Below are 23,797 nucleotides of genomic sequence, written 5' to 3'. Positions count from 1 at the left end.
TGAAGATCACCATGAAGAAAAGCATTTTTAATATCCAGTTGATGTAAAGGCCAATCATGAGTAGCCGCTAAGGAAATAAACAATCGGACAGATGCGAGCTTGGCAACTGGAGAGAATGTATCAGAATAGTCAACTCCATAAGTTTGTGCATAACCTTTGGCCACTAAACGGGCCTTAAGGCGAGCAATAGATCCATCAGGGTTTACTTTCACTGTAAACACCCATTTGCACCCAATAGCTCGCTTTCCTGGGGGCAAGGACATCAACTCCCAAGTACCATTAGTGTCAAGGGCCATCATTTCCTCTTCCATTGCAGCACGCCAACCAGGATGGAACAAAGCCTCAATAACAGTTTTGGGAATTGAAATAGAATCTAAAGCAGTGACAAAACAACGAGAAGAGGAGGATAATTGATCATAAGAGACACAAGATGAAATAGGATAAGTGCAAGTACGTTTACCTTTGCGAAGAGCAATGGGCAAATCCAAATCAGACAGTGAAGGATCAGTGGGAGCAGGATCAGTCGACGAAGAAGCGGGTAGTGGAACGGAGTCAGAGTCCTCTAAGCGTCTGGAATATACATTAAAGATGGGAGGGCGACCTGGCACATGAGCAAAAGGTGTAGGAGTAGTCTGAGGAGACAGAGAACGAACAGTGTATAGCAAGAGATCATCTTCCTCCTCCTTGGTATTATAAACAGATGATGACGGAAAAAACGGAGTGGACTCAAAGAATGTTACATCCGCAGACACAAGATAACAATTCAGATCAGGAGAAAAACAACGATACCCTTTCTGACGTCGAGAGTAGCCAAAGAAGACACATTTGAGTGATTTGGGATCCAATTTAGTAACCTGTGGACGAACATCACGAACAAAACAAGTACAACCAAAGATACGTGGCTCAATAGGAAACAAAGATTTAGTGGGAAATAAAATGTTATAAGGGATATCACCATGAAGGATGGAGGAAGGCATGCGATTGATCAAAAAACAAGCAGTGGATACAACATCAGCCCAAAAACATTTAGGTACCTTCATTTGGAATAAGAGGGCTCTGGCTACTTCAAGAAGATGTCGATTTTTTCTTTCAGCAGCTCCATTTTGTGAAGGAGTGGCAACACAAGAGGACTGATGAAGAATCCCTTTTTGTAACAAATAAGATTGAAATTCCCCAAAGAGATACTCTTTAGCATTATCACTTTGCAATATACGGATGGAAGTATTGAATTGGGTTTGGATTTCAGCATAAAATGCACAAAAAATAGAAAATAATTCTGAACGACTGTTCATTAAAAATAACCAAGTAGTACGAGAGAAATCATCAACAAAAGTAACAAAATACTTAAAGCCAGGTTTAGACACAACAGGACAAGGACCCCAAATATCTGAATGGACTAATTCAAAGGGGGACGAAGCCCGTTTATTGACTCGAGACAGTGTAGGTAAACGATGATGTTTGGCAAATTGACAAGACTCACAATCTAGAATAGACAAAGAATGAAACTGTGAATATAACTTCTTCAAAGCCGAGAGAGAAGGATGCCCCAAACGACAATGAATATCAAAAGGTGTTAAACGCGTGGAGCATACCAGAGATCGAGGAGATCGAGGTAGTTGCTGATCCAAGAAGTAAAGACTCTCTGACTCACTCCCTCTACCAATAATCTGCTTCGTCGAAAGATCCTGAAAAATACAATGATCAGGAAAGAATGAGACACAACAATTCAATGCACGAGTGAGTTTACTAACGGAAAGCAAATTAAATGCGAACTTAGGGAGACATAACACAGAGGATACAGAAAGAGAAGGGGTTAAGTTGACATGACCAGAACCAATGACAGAAGATTTAGTGCCATCAGCAAGAGTAACATAAGAAGGCGATGTATGAGACTCAAGATTGGATAAAAGGCTAGAATTACCTGACATATGATCAGTAGCACCGGAATCAATAACCCATTTGGAGGATGAAGACACAAGACATGCAGTAGAGTTACCTGACTCGGCGATTGCAGTGATAGAGGAGGAAGTAGAGGATTTTAGAGATGCCCGGTATTGGATGAATTGTGCATACTCATCTGCAGATATCAAAACTCTCTGATCGGAAAATCCATTCAATTTGTGTTCCGTGATTTTAGTCATCATAGGAATCACATCAGTTACGATGGTGGTTTTAACTTCAGCCATAAGGACAACCAATCCAAAACGATAGCAACGAAAGAAACACAGAATCAGAAAACAGTACCCGGCGTGCACAGTACCAATGAACAGTATCCGTGAACAGTGTCGGTGAACAGTACCATGAACAGTACCCGTGAACAGTGTCGATGAACAGTACACCTCCACCCAACACCCGAACGGCAACTAAATCTCAGATCTGAGAAGGGGTCGATGTGGCGACTCCAGCGATGGTGATATCCAAATGTTACCCTTTATGGACAACCCAAATGAACAAAGACCTAAGTCTCCAAAGAAAAAAAATTTAAAACTTGACGAGAGAGGGAAAAAATTAGATCTCTACGAGAAAGGCTTTGATACCATGTAGAAAGATAATATTTGTTATTTTCCACAATAGAGATTACAACCTATTTATACATGAGAGACGGTATCTAAATAGGAAGGAAAATCAAGCCTATGATTATACAATCCCTAAGATTAAGCAACTGACCCATCTATCAATATTTACTTCCTATATTAACATATTTACTTTCTATAACTTATAACAGTACAAACAATAGAACCAGTTTCAGAGATAGGAGCGGAAGGACCATCTGCGATTCTAACAGTGTTGTAGACATAGAAGATAAGTAAGGAAGCCTTCAGATAAGCCCATCATATGTCTATTTGCACAAGAATCAATAATCTATAGGGCAGAACTAACAGATGAAATAGAAGCATTATCGGATGAAATAGAAGTATTATCATAAGTCTTTACATTACCCATACAAGTCACTACTATTTCAACAAAAAGCCACTCTTTTTCTGTCAAAAATAGTGGGAGAATAATGTTACTAAAGAAGAATTATTGTTCACTAGTGAAAAGGCATGGGTCCAAGCAAATAAGAGGCGCGACTTGAAGACGAGTTTGCCGGAAAGAATCACAGCAAAAAAAAAACCATCGGAAAATGTGAGAATGTCTCTCACGTCGAAAATGACCAGGTAGTGGCACGGGATGGACGGAAAAGGGATCGGAAATAGCATTGGAGTGGACTGGACAGCGTAGGACAGTGTCTCATGTGCTGGGAAGGAAGGGCATGTGAGCTTTACGCGCGTGGCTTTTCGGCATCAGAGCTAGACGGCGGCGGTCCGACAATCCTCCTAGTGGCGGCAGTGAGAGATGAAAAAAATTCCTAGATAGGGTAGTATCAAAAAGGTAGATTTAGGGTTTTAGAAACTCTAAAGAGAGGAAAAATTGAATTTAAATCCAGGAAAATTAAATTGATTTTTACAAGGTTTCAATGTTTATACACAATGAATTAATCTAAATTAGGAATATTTATAATAAAAATAAAATTTCTATAATCAAGCCTAATTAAGATCTCAAAAATAATTAAACTTAATTAGGATCCTAAATATTTGAATCCTCCTAATTAGAAACCCTTTTATATCATTAGCTTATTTTTTAGTGCAAACATGTTCTTTATTGTGATAAATTATTTACTTTTTGTTTAGTCTGAAATTCCTTCAACCAATTTGAATGCATATTTGTGTAATTGCTTATCTGGAGGTATGCTAAAAGTTCTAAAAATTCATTGCATTCTGAAAAAAAAGATTCCTACCTGATTTGGAAATAGCAGATATGACTAAACAATTCATGCCACTGTGGCCTAGTTGGAGAAAATTCTAAAACCAAGAAAAATAATTTTAGTGGGAACTTGTTTGTCCCTGCATCCCTCCGAACACTGGAAAATTCAACTGAACTTCCTCTGTTTCAGATTAAGCCTCTTGTTGGTCCAACAAAAGCAATAATGAAAGTTCACATCCAAACGTACCAGTGGCACGAGTTTTTTCCTCGAGGTAATTATGCAAGTTAAATGCCCTTTTCCAGTGGAAATGCTTTCTAATGGAATCGTCTTTGTGCGCAGCCAAGAACAACATTGGTGTTGTGATTGCACTATGGGCTCCCGTTGTCCTTGTATGTTCATGTTTATTCTATTTCACCTGCTTCTCTCCATTGATTTTTTAACCTCTGGTTATTAGCTCTTTAACACAAGTGATTCTTTTGTAGGTCTATTTTATGGATACTCAGATTTGGTATGCTATTTACTCTACCATATTTGGAGGTGTATATGGTGCCTTTCGCCGTCTTGGGGAGGTTGGTAAAGCTTAATTTTCTCTTATCATATTTTCTTGACAGCATTTCCAAGCAAGTGGTATGCCTATATCAAAATTTTTACCTAGGTTAGGAAGGAAAGTATTTTAGGATTTGCTTAATATCCATGCTCTTAAGATCTGATTTATAATTGTTAATCTTTTTCATGTGTAGTAACTTGGTGTTGCTAAAAGCATGTCACTAGAATTGATGAATAGCGTCATTTGTTTATTTTATTACTAAATACGTCTAAATTTGTTTGAGCTTGGTGACTCAAACATTAAGGGGTTTAATAAGTTGAACTAACTTATATGAGTGATTTTGTGGCGAACGCATCCCCGACTCACAACATTTGCAAAAATTATCATTATATGTCATTTTGTATATTGTTAATTTGATTCTTTAGTATCTTTAATGTGGTAATGCACATAATTTTATAGATTATACAATGTAAATCATACATTAAAAAATATGGTAGAACCGTAGAAGCACAAAAAATGGGAATTATTTATGAAGAACATCTGAAAGCATTAGTGTAAGTTGTAGAATATATGAGACTTCCTTAGGTGGGCTGATAAGTTGTTAGAACTAAAAATACTTGACTAAATGTTTCTGTTGTTTTTCAGATTCGAACGTTGGGAATGTTGAGGTCTCGATTCCAATCATTACCAGGGGCATTCAATTGGAACTTGATTCCTGTGGAAAAGAGTGAGAAGATCAAGAGAAAAGGACTGAAAGCCACTTTTTCCCGTAAATTCACTGAGGTTTTCCCCTGTCCTTCCATTAGTAGCATTGCAGTTAATAACAAACTATGGGTTCTTATTTCACATCCCATTCTGTTATTTATTTACTAAAAGCCTTCTTTAGGGTCTTAATGATTTGGCTGTTTATTTTAGATCCCGTCCAATAAAGAGGAGGAGGAAGCAAGGTTTGCTCAGATGTGGAACAAAATAATAACTAGCTTCCGGGATGAAGATTTGATAAATAATAGGTACGACAGCAAACTAAAGTGATTGAACATAGAACCTCTTGACTTTATATGTTAATATTTGTCAAATATGCAGGGAAATGGACTTGATGCTTGTCCCATACTGGGCTGATAAGGGTCTAGACCTCATTCAATGGCCTCCATTTTTGCTTGCTAGCAAGGTCTATTTGTTCCTTCCTTCTGTTGTTCTGTGAGCCTCACCTAACAATATACTCACCTGCATATGGATTGTGTAGATACCAATAGCATTGGATATGGCAAAAGATAGCAATGGAAAAGACCGTGAACTGAAGAAAAGGTTGAGTACAGACAACTATATGCACTGTGCAGTTCGTGAGTGCTATGCCTCATTTAGAAGTATCATCAAATATTTAGTTCTGGGGGAGAGGGAAAGGAAGTAAGTTTGTACTTCTATGGAATATTCTGTCAGAAATTGAAGGGAGCTTAAATTTATTTTACATGATGTATTTTACTATTACCTTGATGATGTTTTGCTCCCAGGGTTATAGATGATATTTTCTCCAGAGTTGATGAGTATATACAAAATGACACACTGATAAGGGAATTGAATATGAGTGCTCTCCCAATACTCTATGAACAGTTTGTGAATCTTATTGAATATTTGGTATTTCTTTTCCTACATAACTTAATCATTTATCTATTGAGTTTACGTTATTTCCCCTCCTAATTGAGTCTGCCTTGTTATTACAGATGTCAAATAAGAAAGATGACAAGGATAAAGTTGTCATTCTTTTGCTTGACATGCTAGAAGTGGTGACTAGAGACATAATGGAGGACGAGGTTCCTAGGTAAATTATTATACGTAATGCTATCATCGTCTCAAATTTATCAAAATGGCGTATCGTATTGATAAAGTTGTATTTTTGCTTGTCTAGTTTGCTTGACTCAAGCCATGGTGGATCTTTTGGAAAACATGAGGGAATGACCTCACTTGATCAACAGTATCAGTTTTTTGGTTCATTAAGATTTCCAGTGCAAGAGACAGACGCTTTGAAAGAAAAAGTAACATTAACTGCTGGCTAATACAATTTCCTTTTAGAGTCTTACTAGTGTGCATAGCTTGTAAACAACCCTCTGATTATCTTTTGTATTTGATCTAAGTGCCCTCTTTTACATTGATATTTTCCTTTGGTGGTGCACAAATTTTGTCTGAAGTCTCTCTCTCTCTCTCTCTCTATATATATATATATATATAGATATAGGTTTCATCCTCTCTTTATGAGTAGAAGAATAAGTTGGAGATTACATATACTAATCCCCTCCTATATACATTTGATATTCCAGATCAGAAGGCTTCATCTACTGCTTACTGTGAAAGAGTCTGCTATGGATGTGCCATCTAACTTGGAAGCTAGAAGGCGAATTTCTTTCTTCTCCAATTCATTATTCATGGACATGCCTACTGCACCCAAAGTTCGAAACATGCTTTCATTTTCGTAAGTTCCCTTCACATTCAACATTATTGCACTGGAGGCATCATTACATTTGGTTTTTTGTTTCATTTATTCCATCTCATAGAATACCCTGTGCTTTATCGCTTTTTTCATCTCGGATGAGGTGTTCCTTTTAATATCAATTTCATGAAGGCACTTTTAATTTTTTATCACTTCTAATGCTATTTATCAGTTATCATTAATACAATCTTTTATGTAGCTCTTATAATTATATGAGGCCAAATGTTTATCAATAGCTTTTCCGTGTCTAGAAGGCCAGGGAAAAAAAAGGAAAGAATTGTGCAATATCTCTAGAACAGACTTTTAACAAGTTGAATGAATTGTCAATATAACATAGATGTTATGCCATATGGATATTTGCATAGGAGTGAGTCGTGTGACGCATATCAGACTCCAACTTATTCCTTATTTCATGTCATATAGAAGCCATATGAATTTCACTTTGGCAAAATTGGTAAAATATAGCACCAAAGTGCTAACAGATAAAACCATATGCATTGAAATGATTAAAAAGAGAGAAAAAAAATTATATATTTGTGGATTTTTCATCTAGTTTGTTGGAGGTCATGCCTGTTTTTGTTTAACATCTTGTTGAAATGCCATATAATCGATGTAAATTATATGATCATGACCCCTAATCCTGGTTTTATGTTTTTCTTACTTTTGACAGTGTCCTAACTCCTTACTTTGATGAGGATGTCCTTTACTCCATAAATCAACTGGAGAATCCAAATGAGGATGGGGTTTCTATTCTTTTTTACTTGCAAAAGATCTTTCCAGGTTCCTTGGTTTTCTCCTCCTTATTTTTTTGATGGCCCTCTTAGGTAAATATTTATTAAGAATGATACATTCTCATGTATTTATGGAATTTAAATAGATGAGTGGACAAACTTTCTTGAACAAGTTGACTGTGCTAGTGAGGAACAACTCAGAGAAACTGAAGAACTGAAAGAGAAACTTCGGTTATGGGCATCATACAGAGGCCAAACGTTGACAAAAACTGGTACTGTTTTCTCTCTCTCTCACACATGATAATTGATAGATTTGAAATTTTGTGTTATTTTGATCTTCTATTGATATTTGATAATGATCACTTTATGCTTCTTTCCTCCTGATCTCAACAAATAAGTACGAGGAATGATGTATTACCGTAAAGCTTTGGAACTTCAGGCCTTCCTTGATATGGCAACCAATGAAGGTACTTAGCCAGACCTCAGTGCTATCTGCAATTACCTTATTCCTTCTACTTACGGAAAATCTCTCTTGCTTTTATTAGAATTAATGAAAGGCTATAAGGCTGCTGAATCAAGTAGTGAAGAACAGTCAAAGAGTGAAAAGTCACTATGGGCACAATGTCAAGCAGTAGCTGATATGAAATTCACATATGTTGTATCATGCCAGCAATATGGCATTCACAAACGATCAGCTGATGCTCGTGCTACAGATATACTGAAGCTCATGACAAAGTAGGTTTGCCCTTTATCTCAGAATATTCAATCATTTTTTGGATTATTTAGGGCGCTTGTGAGCTAGTGGTGTTTCTATTTCTTGCTTTGTTTGTGGCAGTTATCCATCTCTTCGTGTAGCTTATATTGATGAAGTTGAAGAAACTAGTAAAGGTAAATCCAATTCCAACAAGATGGTTGAGAAGGTTTATTATTCAACTCTTGTCAAGGCTGGTCCTCCAACCGAGCCTATTGATTCTTCTGAGCCAGTTCAAAATCTAGACCAGGTACAAGTCCAATAATATTTACTAAAGTCTCAAGATAGTGCACTTTGATTTTTAAACATTTAATATAATAATCCGTCTCAAACTAATACAAATAACATTTGGACCCATTTTTTATTTAGGTCAAAATGGTTAACCCAAGATATTTAGTAGTTTTTGTTAGCCATTTATAAAACATCAAATTCCTGTAAACAATTGATGTGGGACACTATAATCTCCTCCACTCAATTTTGCCACGTCCTCGTCGCAAACTGAATCGGCACACTCAATTGCTAAACTAGGATCGAGCTTTTGAGTATTATGGTTCAAGGCACGTTCCTTGGGCGGCTCCATTTTGTTTTGCACGCGTAGCTCTTTTCTCACATCAATGGGATGTTCTTCATCTCAGCATGATTAATGTCTATGAAGAATTTTGAAAAAATTTGGAGTATTCTTGTATTTCACTTTTATTCTTTACAATTAGTCTACATGACTATTTATACACAAAGAATTATATCTAAACAGGAAGTAAATAATCAAATAATAATTACAGAGATAATTAAGGATCATAATCAAATCAAATCATATCTCTAGAATCGGTTAGGATCAGTAAATAAGTCAACACTTTCCCTCAAGTTGGTGCAAAGATGTCGCACATGCCCAACTTGCAAATCAGATTATGGTAGATTTTGTTGTTGAGCCCTTTAGTAAACACATCCGCAAGTTGCCCAGTAGAAGTCACATGAACTAGGCTCAAGACACCGTCTGTTAATTTTTCTTTAATGAAGTGCCGATCAATTTCAATGTGCTTCGTCCGGTCATGTTGGATTGGATTTTGTGCTATACTTATAGCAGTTTTATTGTCACAATATAAAGTTATCTTGTCTCTTTCGGGCAACCTCAACTCCCTCAATAACTTCTGCAACCATAAGAGTTCACATACACCTTGGGCCATTGCTCTGTATTCTGCTTCAGCACTGGACCGAGCAACAACACTTTGTTTTTTGCTCCTCCAAGTAACAAGGTTCCCTCCCACAATTGTGCAGTAGCCAGAGGTGGATCTCCTGTCATTAAGAGATCCTGCCCAATCTGCATCTGTGAAAACTTCAACTCGAAGATGACCATGTTTGGAGTAAAGAAGCCCTTTCCTTGGCGCAGACTTTAGGTATCTCAAGATGCAAAGTATAGCCTGCATATGAGTCTCGCGAGGGTCATGCATGAATTGGCTGGCTAAGCTAACAGTATAGGCTATATCTGGTCGAGTATGTGAGAGATAAATCAACCTTCCTACTAATCTTTGGTATCTTCCAATATCCACAGACTCACCAGTTCCTGCTTCCAGCTTGTGATTACTTTCAATGGGAGATTCTGCTGGTTTACATCCCATCATACCAGTTTCTTCCAAAAGATCCAGAATGTACTTTCTTTGGGAGATGAAAATTCATTTTTCTGATCTAGCCACTTCAATACCTAGAAAATATTGCAGTTTTCATAGATCTTTGATTTCAAATTCCTGAGTCAACAACCTCTTTAATTGAGCCATTTCCTCTTTGTCATCATCTGTCACCACTATATCATCAACATACACAATAAGAAGCGTGATCTTACCCTTGTGATGTTTGATAAACAGAGTGTGATCAACATTGCTTTGTTGGTAACCAAAGGACATCATGGCTCTGCTAAACCTGTCAAACCAAGCTCTGGGAGATTGTTTTAGCCTATACAAAGCCTTTTTTAACTTGCACACCTTTCCTTGTGTCTTCTCATCTGAGAACCCAGGAGGAATTTCCATGAACACTTCTTCCTCTAAATCCCCATGAAGGAAAGCATTCTTCACATCAAACTGTTGCAAGTCCCCGTCCAAGTTGGCTGCACAAGATAACAGAACTCTGATTGAGTTCATTTTTACAACTGGGGCAAATGTCTCTTGGTAATCCATTCCATAAGTTTGGGTGAATCCTTTAGCAACCAATCTAGCCTTAAACCGTTCAATTGTGCCATCAGTTTTGTGTTTCACTGTGAACACCCATTTACAACCAACGAGTTTCCTTCCAGATGGGAAAGTAACAAGCTCTCAGGTCTCATTTTTAGCCAATGCTTTCATCTCTTCAATCATTGCTCCCTTCCATTTAGGATCTGCAAGAGTTTTCTTCCAATCCTGTGGAATAGACACAGAGGAAATAAACAAGGCAAAGGCTCTATAGGAAGGAGACAAGGATTCATAAGAAATAAAATTAGAAATAGGGTGTTTAGTACAAGATCTGACTCCTTTTCTTTGTGCAATAGGTTTATCTAAGTCATTAGAGCATTCAAGAGTTGTGGGTAATTCACCAGAAGAAGATTCTTGATTGGGTAACTCACCAGAAGAAGATTCTTGACTCTGAGTAGGCTGCATAATGGCTTCTTCTGCCTTGTCCAAAGACCAATTCTCTCTTCCTGATTGGACATCTCCCCCTGTCTACTAGAATTCAAACTCTTTAGTTAAACCATATCATTTAGAATCACAGAATTCGGGATCACCTCTTCTTGCTCATTATTCTCCTCCTGAAGAGGTGAATGGGTGGTACTGAAGTAGGGTTCAGTTTCTCGGAAGGTAATATCCATACTGACTAAATATTTTCTAGAGGGAGGGTGATAATACTTGTATCCTTTCTGTGTCGGAGAATACCCAACAAACACACATTTAAGGGCCTTGGGATTTAATTTCCCTGCCGTCCTAGTATGGACAAAGCAAACACACCCAAATACTTTTGGTGGAACAACGTATGAATTCTTACCTTGTAGAACCGCCAAAGGACTCATAAAGTCAAGGGTCTTGAAAAGCATTCTATTGATAAGATAAGCAGATGCAAGGATTGCATCTCCCCAATATGCTTTGAGTAGATTCATGGTGAACATAAGAGATCGAGTTACCTCCAATAGATGCCTATTTTTCCTTTCAGCAATGTCATTTTGAGCACTAGTATAAGGACAACTAGTCTGGTGTACTATTCCATTATTCTCCAAATAAGCAGAAAAACCACTATTCATGTATTCTCTTCCATTGTCAGTTCTTAAAATTTTCACCTTAGTATCAAATTGAGTACAAATTATCTTATGAAACGATTGAAAACAAGAAAATACATCACTTTTAGCTTTAATAAAATAGACCCAAGTAATTCGAGTGTAACAATCAATAAAGGTGACAAACCATCGATTACCAGACAAGGAGACGGTTTGAGTAGGCCCCCAAACATCAGAATGAATAGTCGCGAAAAGAATTTGACTTTTATTATGACTTAAAGGATAGGATGTTCTAGTGTGTTTAGCATACTCACAAGCATCACAAAATAGAGAATCAAATTGAGTTCTAGCAAACAAATTAGGATAAAGTTTTTCTAAGGCAAAAAAAGATGGATGCCTTAACCGTCTGTGCCACTGTATTATCTCCTTATTGACATTCTTATTTTCTCCAAAACAGGCTTGAGATATCGAAGAACCTGGATCACCCTCCAACATGTATAAGCCATCATGCAGCCTACCATTGCCAATCCTCTTCCCTGTGCGAAGATCCTGAATAACACAATGATCAAGAAAGAATTCAATTTTACAGTTAAGGGCATTGGTGATAGCACTGACAGATAAAAGGTTGACAGGAAAGTGGGGAACATGGAGGACAGATGATAATTTAATGTTGGATATGCAAATAACAGAACCTGTTCCGGATATGAGAGTAAAAGAGCCATCAGCAATTCTGACACTATCTTTGGTTAGAGAAGGAAAATAATTAAGAAAGTATTTAGTAGAGCCTGTCATGTGTCTATTCGCACCAGAATCGATAATCCATGGAATATTATTAAGAGAGGAAGCATTACCTTCTGCCATCGACACCCTTTTACCTTCTGCCATGACAAATGTTTATGAACTGTGACAGAATAGGAGGTATCCAAGGTTGTACACACAAAAGAGTCTAATTGATTCACCAAAAGACCGGGTAGCAGCACGGGAAGGCTAGAAAGATCGTCAGAATCATCGCTAGAGTGATCGGAGTGGCAAAGCAGCGTTAGGCGATGGGTCACGCGTCGGGAAGTGATGGGTCACGCACCGGGAAAGGGAGGCGCGTGAGCCTCACGCGCAGGTTTTTTCGGCGTCAGAGCTGGGCGATCAGCCAGCGACAGTCCGACGATTCTCCTGGTGCCGGCGGTGAGAGGAGAAAAGGCTCCTAGATGGGTTAGTACCAAAAAGGTAGATCTAGGGTTTTGAAACCCTAAAGAGGAAAAATTGAATTCAAGTCCTAAAATAAGGAAAATGTTTTGATACCATTAAGAATTTTGGAAAAATTTAGAGTATTCTTGTATTTCACTCTTAATATTTACAATTGGTCTACATGAATATTTATACACAAAGAATTATATCTAAACAGGAAGTAAATAATCAAATAATAATTACAGAGATAATTAAGGATTATAATCAAATCAAATCATATTCCTAGAATCGGTTAGGATCAGTAAATAAGTCAACAGATTTGATTGTTGTAATTTTATTTTGCATTAACTAGAGTTTAAGTATGGGGTGTAACTATTTCTTCTTTAATACAAAAGAAAGTAGCTTGTTTTGTTGTTAAAGGGGAAAGTTCTGATGTGCAAATCCTTATGCTTACCTATTAAATTATGCATTGTATGCGAGTCAGATATAGCAAAACCAAGGGAAATCATCTCCATTGTCTGAGAATTGAAGGTCATGGTTAGAATCCTTAAAATAATCCTTAAAATAGGAGAAAAGTTATCATGGGCTTTGATAAGTGGAAGTTAATTTGGCTATTTAGCTATCTAGGTTTTGGTAGGCGCAACAATGACTCTATGATGTTGGATTTTTGTTTCTTGCCATTGATGGGCATGTACATGCTTGCACAAGCATACATGAGAGCATGAGCATACATTACTTGAATCTAATTAAAGGCTTCACATTCCTAGCAATCCCTTGTAATTATTGCTTGAATTATGGCCCAGGTAATATATCGGATAAAGCTTCCAGGACCTGCAATATTAGGTGAGGGGAAGCCAGAAAATCAGAACCATGCCATTATATTCACACGGGGAGAAGGATTGCAAACAATAGATATGAATCAGGTACCATTTTTAATAGACGACACTGAACCAGAAATGCAACTTCTTAAAATTGAATTGATTAAAATGCAATAGGATAACTATATGGAAGAAGCCTTCAAAATGAGGAACTTGCTTCAAGAATTTCTTCATAAGCATGATGGTGTAAGATGCCCAACAATACTTGGACTGAGGGAGCATATATTCACTGGCAGGTAAGTGTTGCTTTGAAACTGGATTGTGATTTGCACAGCAGTTAAAAAGTGGTGTACAATAATATTTGACATATGCTCTAATTTTGGTTTTTTTGTCCCTGATCTGTACAGTGTTTCATCTCTTGCGTGGTTTATGTCAAATCAGGAGACTAGTTTTGTTACAATTGGGCAGAGACTGTTGGCTAATCCTTTGAAGTAAGATTCCAGTTTTCAATTACATTGAGAAGTTTTCGTTTGATCACATTGTTACAGGAATGTAAATATCATATTTTCTATATCTATTACGTCATTAGAAAGAAAATGAGAGAGAGAGAGAGAGAGAAGAGTGTAATACAGTATTATTGCAGACTTTTAGCCAAATGTTACTAACAATTAACGAAATATATGGAGCACCGCACCCAAAATAATCACCCTATGCGATATGAATGAAGTAATTCCTTGGAAGGTTGGCTTGGAATTTGGAGGTGGAGCACTCATGTAATTTACATAATTACATATAATGCTTTAAGAATGCATGAATAATATACTTCATTTTAATTTCCATGAACTTTAGCAATGACAGTCTGGTATTACCTCTTTCAATCTTGTCCTTCTTGTTGTATTGATGAATTTTCATGTTCTACTGCTTTCAGTTTTATTTACTTTGTTATCTTATGTGCTAAATTGATGATTTTATTTTTCTTGCAGAGTGCGATTCCACTATGGTCATCCAGATGTGTTCGACAGATTGTTTCACTTGACTAGAGGGGGTGTCAGCAAAGCTTCTAAAGTCATCAATTTAAGCGAGGACATATTTGCAGGCATTTTCATTTTTATCATGTTAATGTTTATGAAGCTGCTAGTTTGCTTCACACGAGTATTTCTCACATTTGTTGTGAATTTTCTTTTATCAGGTTTCAGTTCAACATTACGTGAGGGGAACGTTACTCATCATGAATACATTCAAGTTGGTAAAGGAAGGGATGTGGGCCTTAATCAGATTTCTATGTTTGAGGCAAAGATAGCTAATGGAAATGGGGAACAGACATTGAGTCGTGACATTTACAGGCTAGGGCATCGGTTTGACTTCTTCCGAATGTTGTCCTGCTATTTCACTACTATTGGTTTCTATTTTAGTACCTTGGTATGTGTGAAATTTCCTCCTTTACTGCATATGGAATCCTAAGAATGCTCTGATACCTTTTGGTATGTATGAAATATCCTTGTACTAATTCGCATCAGGTTTATTTTTTCCAGCTAACCGTGCTCACGGTGTATGTATTTCTTTATGGGCGCCTTTATCTCGCTCTTAGTGGAATTGAAGAAGTCTTGATTACTAAACCAGGTATTAGAGACAACCAGCCTCTTCAAGTAGCTCTTGCTTCTCAGTCACTTGTGCAGATTGGTTTCTTGATGGCCTTGCCTATGATGATGGAAATGGGTTTGGAGAGGGGATTCCGTAATGCCTTGAGCGATTTCATATTGATGCAATTACAATTGGCCCCTGTATTTTTCACATTTTCTCTTGGAACAAAGACTCATTATTATGGGAGGACATTACTTCATGGGGGTGCACAGTACCGAGGTACTGGTCGAGGTTTTGTAGTGTTCCATGCCAAGTTTGCTGATAACTATAGGATGTATTCACGCAGCCATTTTGTCAAAGGGATTGAACTGATGATTCTGCTTATCGTGTATCATATTTTTGGACATTCATATAGAGGTGTAGTTGCATACATCTTAATCACTGTATCCATGTGGTTCATGGTGGGGACGTGGCTTTTTGCTCCTTTCCTTTTCAATCCATCAGGGTTTGAGTGGCAAAAGATCGTTGATGACTGGACAGATTGGAACAAGTGGATAAATAACCGTGGAGGTATTGGTGTGCCTCCAGAAAAAAGTTGGGAATCTTGGTGGGAAAAGGAACAGGAACATCTTCGATATTCTGGGAAGCGCGGTATCATTGTGGAGATATTGTTGGCATTGCGCTTCTTCATCTTTCAGTATGGCCTAGTGTATCACCTCAGTATCATTAACAATACCAAAAGTTTTCTGGTATATGCTTTATATTTATACGCGTTACAATTTGCTTTTTGTGTTTGGGAAGTTAAGATGTTCAAAAGCAAGCAGAACCATTGATATTTAACTTTTCGTTGAATTACAGGTTTATGGCGTTTCATGGCTTGTTATCATTGTAATATTGTTGTTAATGAAGGTAAGTTGCGAAACTCTTCATACTTCTTCGACATATTCAGAGTTGCAACTTTGTTCACCCCCACTTACTGTGCATTACAATTTATCTGTCAAAATCCTAGCTAGATATCACTGTCAAATTTTTCATGTGCTTTGGTTTGACAGACTGTAATTGTGAGTTAATTAAGTAGATTTGCATTCGATACTGATACTTGCATTGAATTTTTGACAGGCCATGTCTGTTGGAAGGAGAAAACTGAGTGCAAACTTCCAACTAGTGTTTCGGCTGATAAAGGGCCTCATATTCTTGACTTTCGTTTCAATATTCATTACTTTGATAGCACTACCACATATGACACTTCGAGATGTCTTAGTCTGCATTCTTGCATTCATGCCTACAGGATGGGGACTGCTACTGGTCAGTGTGATACATTAATAATAGCTGCTTCTCTTTAGAATTGCATGCGTATCATTTCAATAATTATTTTCTTTTTTTAGATTGCACAAGCTTGTAAACCTTTGATACGACATGCTGGATTCTGGGGATCAGTGCGGACACTAGCTCGTGGTTATGAAATAATAATGGGCTTGCTTCTATTCACTCCTGTTGCATTCTTGGCTTGGTTCCCATTTGTTTCGGAGTTCCAAACACGTATGCTGTTCAACCAAGCATTTAGCAGAGGTCTACAGATTTCCCGTATTCTTGGTGGACACCGCAAAGATCGTTCATCCAAAAGTGAAGAGTAAATGGATCACAAACACAGCTGCTTATCATCAACGGGGAATTTGCATGCATTTCCATGGTTATTACCTTGCACATCAAGATAATCAACAAGTTGTATATATCTTTGTATAGTGCTTGGGGAAATTATTATGTTGTAAAGTAAAAAATGTTCGAGCTTTTAGTAGGTGTTGATCGATAGGGCGTCAGGACCAACATGGATTGCAAGAATGCTAAATGTTATGTTCGAGTAGGATGGATGTACACAATGTGTGCACTCTTTTTGTTTTCTAATTTAGTTGATGGAGGACAAAAGAAGAAAGCTTTAAAGCCCATTCTTTCTCTTTGCAATCCTTGAAAGTGCCTGCAAAGTGCGTGCCCATTTATTTAAGGTGAAAAAATAACAAAAATCCTTGGTATGTGATATGACTCTTGCTCGTCTTGAAAAACATTTTGATCAAGCTCAATTAGCCTTCATTGATGAGTCGTTTACTAATATTGATCATTATAAAATATGGAAAATGAATAATGAAAATACAAAAACTAATTGAAACATGAAAATTTTGTAAATTCTTTATGACATTGTTCATCATAGTGAGTCAATATGATAAACAACATCAGAAAACTGACACAACATCAGAAAACGGACATAGCAAGTGATTTATCGGGCATGTTCAGCATTGAGGAATCGTGCAAGCTAGATTGGTGCCATAATCGCAATCTGGGCAGTAGTAGATCCAATGGCTTTGAGAAACATCTTTCTTACAAGCATCACAAGTGAAGGTTGTGCAGCCTTTTCCCATGGAGGAGGAATAGAAGAGTGTAAGTGGGTGATCATGATCCACATGTTTGATGGTGTTGGGCAAGAAAGCACATCCAACGTGGAGATTGAATTGGCAAGTGAGGCAATGGTAAGTAAAAGCAGTGCCATAATCTCCACAGGCATCACAAGTGAACTTGGAATCATGCTTAGGTGGGGAGGGGAGAAGGGTGAGCAAGTGCTGAGAGTGAGAATTGTGTTCAAGCTCACCAGGAAGCTCAAAGCAGGATTTGTGAAGGGAGAATTCACAGTTGGACTTGCTACACTTGTAAGCTGAACCTGAAAGGTCTAGCTCACATCCTGAGCAAACGAGTTCCTCTTCTTCTTTCACATCGACTGGACGCAAGGGGTGGGAATGGCTGAAATGCTTTATACATGGACGGCGAAGCAAAAGAGAGTGCCTGAGAAGTGTTGCCATTACTGCCTTCTATCAAGCTAAGGTTGTGTATCAAAGCCATCTTTTTGAATGATTATATATAGTGAGGTGTAAAATTTTCAATGGTGGAAACCAGTTGAAGCTATTACTAATTGGCTTGCTGTATTTGCAGATCTCGAGGACCAAGCTAGCATACACATGACTGATTGTATGGGTGCTTTTAATATTTTATTAGAAAAATTGAGTAGACTTTTTTTTCTTTGATTCTACTCCCCTAAATTTGTGGTTTTGCATTATGGAAACCCCCAATGAAGCTCCTTTCTTCATGTAAATGAATGTGAACATGTGTATTCTGATTCTTTTGCTTGCGAATCTAATGATGAACAACTTATTAAAAGAATCTAGAGATTATACATAAAAAAAAAATCCAAGTGGTTCCATTAATTTACAAAATGTCAGCCCAATTTTGAGTATTGGACTGGACTAAAGAGGGATCTAGTGGGCTTGCTTTATTCTAAGCCCATATATTCCTTTCCATGGCTACTGGAGCCCTAACCCTAATCCCAATTAACCATCCAACGGACGATAATACCCAATGGACGCTAATCGCAGCCGTTGAACCTAATTGGAGAACAATATAAAACGCCTCGCTACACCTGCTTTTCTCTTAGCTGCGCACAGCACATCAAGTAATCTTCGCATCTGGAGGTAATGCCATACTGTTGATGTGATTCTAGCTCATTGAATCTATGTGGGTTGATTTGGTTTACGTTTTTTGATCCAGTAATTCTTACAACTTGTCTTCTACAAAGTTTGGGTTATGCTTGTTCTACACTTATAGAAGTTTCGGAGATTTTTAAGAGTGTTTTTTTGTAATGTTTTTTATGCTCTTGTCATGATAAACATTTTGATATTGCGCCTTGCCTGGTGGTGATTTTGAAATGACTTCCCTTTATAAGAGAATTGGTGAAATAATCAAGGCTGGAGTCTCGGAAGGGCTCCTTTTGCCATTACCATGAAATGAGTATTTGGAAAGGAATACAACTGAGCTTCGAGATTTGGCATAATTTTTATGCCATAGGCCTTTGGTTGGGAAGCATTTCCTTTCTGGTACTAAGGTTTGGTTTTGATATCAAATGATTACAGGTCAAGTGTTGATGTAAATTCATTTTTTAAAAAAACAAGTTCGTGATTATTTAGTAATTAACTGGTTCGTTTTTTAGTATTTTGGTGTCGTCTTATTTTTTAAATTGATTTTAGAAGTTGAAACGTATGTTCCGTTTTGAGGATTCCATTCAGGTAATTTGATGGTTTCTCGTGATTATTTACATTTATATTTTTATTAAGCAAGTGCAGGAAACTTTTGTCTGACAACATAGTATTCCAATGAAATAGATTATCTTTTTTTAAAAAAAAAGTTAATATTCTAATATTAAAAACTTGCGCTTCTTTTTGAGAATGTTAGATACGTTTAATTGAATTGAATGTTCTCTGGACTTTTATCTGTGGTTTGAGTCATGATTTTATCCAGAAAGGCGGAAACTTTGTTTCAATTTTCATCTCCTTTATGTGATTATTCCTGTTTCTCTCCTTTTGATTGAGAGAGAATATTGAGTCATTATGATTTTATCCAGAAACCTTATTTCAGCTCCTTTATGTGGTAATACCTGTGTTGGTCCTTTTCATTGAGAGAGAATATTGTTTCTCTGGTTTTGGTGCACAGGCAGATTGATATGTAGTAGCATTGGAAACTAACCGAATATAATTTGAAAAAAAAAAAAATCTTTTTGTTATGCATTTCTGTCTTTCAAGGAAAATAAGTTCAAAATTCATAGTGTTGCAGTGGTATCCTGGGTTGAAGCATGTCTCATCGCAAGTTTGAACACCCCCGACATGGCTCTTTGGGATTTCTTCCAAGAAAGAGAGCCTCGCGCCACAGAGGAAAAGGTTTCTAATGCTTGTTTGAATCTCATTATTGCTGAAGTTGTTCATAATGTTGCATGATATGCATTTTGATTTATGCATTGATCATTTTCATTATCAAAATTTGATGTTTCCTAAAGAGATTATTGTTTAGTTTTGATCATATTATGGTGTTTTTCTAGTATTAGCTAGGTGCTCAACATTTCATGTTCTCTTTGGGCTTTTTTGGACATGAAAGTAGGGTCTTTTAAAGGAAATTTAATGTATAGTTTATCCTTTTGTATCTCATTTCTTCCTTGGCATGACGAAGATCAGCACCTTTTGGACCTGCTTACTTGTAGAAAATTGGAGCAGCTTTGGGGAAAATTGTTCTAAGTAAATTGGAAAATGGAGTTGAGTGCATATGGTCCAATTTTCCAAATTGGAAATTGATAACTTAGTTTTTCAAGATTCCAAAACTTAACTAAGATTTTGAAAACAGCTTTGTGTTGCTTTCCACTTTTTTCCTTTAAAATAAAACTTCTGTTTTCGACTGGTTTTCTTTATAATAAAAGTTTCTGTTTCCAACTGTTTTTCTTTATAAATAAAATTATTCTAAAACTTTGTTGTAACTAAATTGGAAAAAAATATCTATTTGCAGTAATGAAAATTAATTATATTATTATAAAATAAATGAATAACACATTTTAAAATTAAATGTAAAATATATTTGTGCTGATTCATTTTTTTAATTATGAATGGATAAAGTATTTTTTTTTTAAAAAATAAAATAGAAAACTATTTTCTAGAATTGACAATTTTACTCATTTGCCATGATTTCCATGTTTCCTTTGTTTTCTTTATATAATGAAGTCTACAGTTTTCTTAGAAAATGAACAAAAAAAAAAGAAAACTGTTTTCTGGAAGTAAATGGGCCCTTGATATTTCACTACTAACCTCCTTTCTGTGCTGCATGACTTTTGGGTTGATGGCCTAGCCTTGCTAGTTGGTTTGTTATTGGAAATGAATTTTCATGCTGCCTAACAGTTGTGGATTTTAATTCAAGATTTGTTTTTTTCACCTATGGTATTTTTGCAGAGTATTAGTATTTGCATTGATCTGTTCTAGTGCCCTGAAATTAAATTATGTCAATATTTGTTAATGCCATTTGAGATTTTGATTTCTTACTCTCTTGTGCATTGTTTATTATGACTTGTGTTTTGCAATTCTTATATTGGTTAGTATTTGCAATTGTTGACATTTTACTCTCTTCCGTGATGTTCACAGTGAAGGCATTTCCAAAAGATGATCCAACAAAACCTTGCAGATTGACTGCTTTTCTGGGTTACAAAGCAGGGATGACCCACATTGTCAGAGAAGTTGAAAAGCCAGGGTCAAGTAGGTCTCCTTTGTCTATACGCTTGGTATTTTATTAATCAATGAGAGTATGCTATTATTCTACATGGTTTGCTATCAATAGTGGGATATCTTTTAGCAATTTGTCACAACTCTACTTATCTGGATGATATTGTGATATATCTATGGAAGCACATTCAGTTTTCTTTTCTCGATTTGTTTAAGTGTATTATATGCAGAGTGCTATACTGTCCTCGTTGTCTCATTTGCATTTTAATTATGTAATTTCTGCACCCTTGACTTTCAGAGCTCCACAAGAAAGAAACATGTGAAGCAGTTACTATCGTAGAGACACCACCTATGGTGGTGGTTGGGGTTGTGGGTTATATGAAAACACCCCGTGGTCTCCGGTCACTTAACACTGTCTGGGCCCAGCATTTGAGTGAGGATGTGAAAAGGAGATTCTACAAGAACTGGTGCAAGTCCAAGAAGAAGGCATTCACCAAGTACTCTAAAAAGTTTGAATCTGAAGATGGGAAGAAAGATATTCAAGCTCAATTGGAGAAACTAAAGAAGCATTGTTCTGTCATTCGAGTCTTGGCACACACCCAGGTAATTTCCCTAGTGCATTCAGTTCTGTATTTGTTAATGAGGTATCTTTAGCCAACAATTTATTGGAACCTTATGATTCACTGCTGGATTTCTGATTCTTGGAGAGATTCATGGTTTTGGTCTTTCGAAAATGACATGTAGTGATCTTCTTTATTCCTTATTCTTCACCTTTGTTGCATGATTGACCCTGCAGATCAGAAAGATGAAAGGGTTGAAGCAGAAGAAGGCCCATCTGATGGAGATTCAGGTAAATGGTGGGGATGTTGCCAAGAAGGTCGACTTTGCCTACAGTTTCTTTGAGAAGCAGATACCCATTGATGCTGTTTTCCAAAAGGATGAGATGATTGATATTATTGGTGTGACCAAGGGGAAGGGCTATGAAGGTGTGGTTACTCGTTGGGGTGTCACCCGTCTGCCCCGCAAGACCCATCGTGGTCTAAGGAAGGTTGCATGTATTGGTGCTTGGCATCCAGCTAGGGTGTCATTTACTGTTGCTAGGGCTGGGCAGAATGGTTACCATCACCGTACTGAGATGAACAAGAAAATCTATAAGCTTGGGAAGTCTGGCCAAGAGTCGCATACTGCAATTACTGAATATGACAGGTTAACATTCCTAATGGTTCCCTTTACAGTCCTATATTTATACTATGCATCTTGATAGTACTCTAGCAATTCATAGAGATTTTGGTAGTTTTTTTGTTTGTAAATTTGCCCTTTCAATATTGGCTCATCTCTTTCACAAATAATAGGACTGAAAAGGATATCACACCAATGGGAGGATTCCCCCACTATGGTGTGGTGAAGGAAGATTATCTGATGATAAAAGGATGCTGCGTGGGACCAAAGAAGCGAGTTGTGACCTTGAGACAATCACTGTTGAACCAGACATCTAGGGTTGCTTTGGAGGAGATTAAGCTCAAGTTTATTGATACATCCTCCAAGTTTGGCCATGGTAGATTCCAGACAACACAGGAGAAAGCAAAGTTCTATGGGAGGGTCAAGGCTTGAGCTTTAGTTAAGCAAGGGAAAGGATAGATGAACATCTGAACTAGTTTTCCTTTGTGTTTGAATTTTTTGTTTTCTCCTTGTGTTTGAATTTACGCTGGTGGTTTTGCTTGGTGACTACAGTTTTGCTGCTTGAATTGTTATGAACTTGTTTCGATTTAAACCAAATATTGTTTTAACGACTAAAATTTACTTTCAAAGTATATTCCCCCTTAACCCTCTAAACAATTAGTTGAGTGGCAGTTCTTATTTGTATTCAAAGTGAATTTAAGATTTTGTTATATGTTAGGCAATAAAAATTTCACGAAAAGCTCATTACTTCAACATGCTAGTTAACCGCGAGTGCGGAATTTTTCATAGCATGTGAAAAGTTTTTAGATAAAAATTTAGTGTTGCAAAGAATTTTAGCATCGTGGGTTCTTGTATATATATATATATATATATATTTATGAAAATGTGAATGATAATGAGTAAATATAGCATTGCGTCAAAATATTTTACAATGTCCTGTCCTTAGACGATTTTTACAGTTTTCTCAAGAGCTTCAATGTCGTGGGTTCTAGACATGTCATTACTTTTAGCATGCACAACATAATTGCTATATTTCTTACCTTTTGTTGTTATCTCTTCTCGTACATTAATTGCATCAAACTGCAAGTCTCTGTAATCAACGCCAATTTTATTCCTACCACCAGTGAAAAATCAGTGTTACAATTTAGATTTTCAAATTTCATCAACCTTTTTTTTTTTTGGTTTGAACCAGAGAAATTTCTTATTTGTAATATTAAGAAACCAATTTAGCTTATGCTTTGTTGCATATGCATGTCTTTTGGCTTGTTGATTTATTGAGCTTGGTCAGCATTTCAACTTCATGGTGAAGGTGTAGACAGTTCCCGAGTAGAAATTACTGGCTTCAAAGATATACTATATAAAAACAAAAAAATAAAAAAAATAAACCTCATTACCATATATTTATCCTTGAATCTTCAAATCCTCTTTTGACTTGAATTGCTACAGAGAGCTAGTAATTATATATGAAATGGCATAAAGTT

The 23,797-nt window shown here is 36.8% G+C and overlaps 3 protein-coding genes across 5 annotated transcripts in view; 2 read left to right on the top strand and 1 right to left on the bottom strand.

The window, feature by feature from the left end:
* LOC110624885 (callose synthase 1) overlaps window positions 1-17,025 on the top strand; it is a 32,986-nt gene extending 15,961 nt beyond the window's left edge. For all 3 annotated transcript variants that reach the window (XM_021770307.2, XM_043961228.1, XM_043961229.1), the window contains 25 exons: window positions 3,935-4,016; window positions 4,085-4,134; window positions 4,228-4,314; window positions 4,938-5,075; window positions 5,208-5,302; window positions 5,376-5,460; window positions 5,536-5,696; window positions 5,801-5,924; window positions 6,011-6,108; window positions 6,196-6,322; window positions 6,605-6,756; window positions 7,445-7,554; window positions 7,652-7,777; window positions 7,904-7,972; window positions 8,051-8,240; window positions 8,341-8,506; window positions 13,471-13,590; window positions 13,663-13,781; window positions 13,893-13,976; window positions 14,469-14,581; window positions 14,675-14,904; window positions 15,018-15,815; window positions 15,925-15,975; window positions 16,186-16,371; window positions 16,452-17,025. In XM_021770307.2, coding sequence (XP_021625999.1) covers window positions 3,935-4,016; window positions 4,085-4,134; window positions 4,228-4,314; window positions 4,938-5,075; window positions 5,208-5,302; window positions 5,376-5,460; window positions 5,536-5,696; window positions 5,801-5,924; window positions 6,011-6,108; window positions 6,196-6,322; window positions 6,605-6,756; window positions 7,445-7,554; window positions 7,652-7,777; window positions 7,904-7,972; window positions 8,051-8,240; window positions 8,341-8,506; window positions 13,471-13,590; window positions 13,663-13,781; window positions 13,893-13,976; window positions 14,469-14,581; window positions 14,675-14,904; window positions 15,018-15,815; window positions 15,925-15,975; window positions 16,186-16,371; window positions 16,452-16,700 — 3,810 coding nt within the window. In that variant the 3' untranslated portion in view covers window positions 16,701-17,025. The remainder of the gene's footprint in view (window positions 1-3,934; window positions 4,017-4,084; window positions 4,135-4,227; window positions 4,315-4,937; window positions 5,076-5,207; window positions 5,303-5,375; window positions 5,461-5,535; window positions 5,697-5,800; window positions 5,925-6,010; window positions 6,109-6,195; window positions 6,323-6,604; window positions 6,757-7,444; window positions 7,555-7,651; window positions 7,778-7,903; window positions 7,973-8,050; window positions 8,241-8,340; window positions 8,507-13,470; window positions 13,591-13,662; window positions 13,782-13,892; window positions 13,977-14,468; window positions 14,582-14,674; window positions 14,905-15,017; window positions 15,816-15,924; window positions 15,976-16,185; window positions 16,372-16,451) is intronic.
* A 299-nt stretch (window positions 17,026-17,324) lies between these two features.
* On the bottom strand, window positions 17,325-17,946 carry LOC110625336. The gene has a single exon (XM_021770952.2). The coding sequence runs from the start codon at window positions 17,910-17,912 to the stop codon at window positions 17,349-17,351; it is 564 nt and encodes a 187-aa protein (XP_021626644.1). The 5' UTR covers window positions 17,913-17,946; the 3' UTR covers window positions 17,325-17,348.
* Window positions 17,947-18,440: 494 nt separating this feature from the next.
* Window positions 18,441-22,948, top strand: LOC110625258 (60S ribosomal protein L3-2). The gene is made up of 6 exons (XM_021770861.2): window positions 18,441-18,578; window positions 19,706-19,817; window positions 21,060-21,170; window positions 21,436-21,740; window positions 21,934-22,343; window positions 22,490-22,948. Exons 2-6 carry the CDS (start codon window positions 19,733-19,735, stop codon window positions 22,746-22,748), a joined length of 1,170 nt encoding a protein of 389 aa, XP_021626553.1. The 5' UTR covers window positions 18,441-18,578; window positions 19,706-19,732; the 3' UTR covers window positions 22,749-22,948.
* The last annotated feature ends 849 nt before the right edge of the window (window positions 22,949-23,797 follow it).

This window comes from Manihot esculenta, chromosome 10 (assembly GCF_001659605.2).
Source record: "Manihot esculenta cultivar AM560-2 chromosome 10, M.esculenta_v8, whole genome shotgun sequence".
Lineage (NCBI taxonomy): Eukaryota > Viridiplantae > Streptophyta > Magnoliopsida > Malpighiales > Euphorbiaceae > Manihot > Manihot esculenta.
This window is presented reverse-complemented; position numbering and strand designations above follow the sequence as displayed.

Bases quoted from the DNA above. Each gene is read 5' to 3' on its own strand.
- LOC110625336 (XM_021770952.2), bottom strand. From the start codon at position 17,912: ATGGCAACACTTCTCAGGCACTCTCTTTTGCTTCGCCGTCCATGTATA.
- LOC110625258 (XM_021770861.2), top strand. From the start codon at position 19,733: ATGTCTCATCGCAAGTTTGAACACCCCCGACATGGCTCTTTGGGATTT. The intron at 19,818-21,059 runs GTTTCTAATGCT...TGATGTTCACAG, and splicing joins CTCGCGCCACAGAGGAAAAG to TGAAGGCATTTCCAAAAGAT. The intron at 22,344-22,489 runs GTTAACATTCCT...CACAAATAATAG, and splicing joins GCAATTACTGAATATGACAG to GACTGAAAAGGATATCACAC.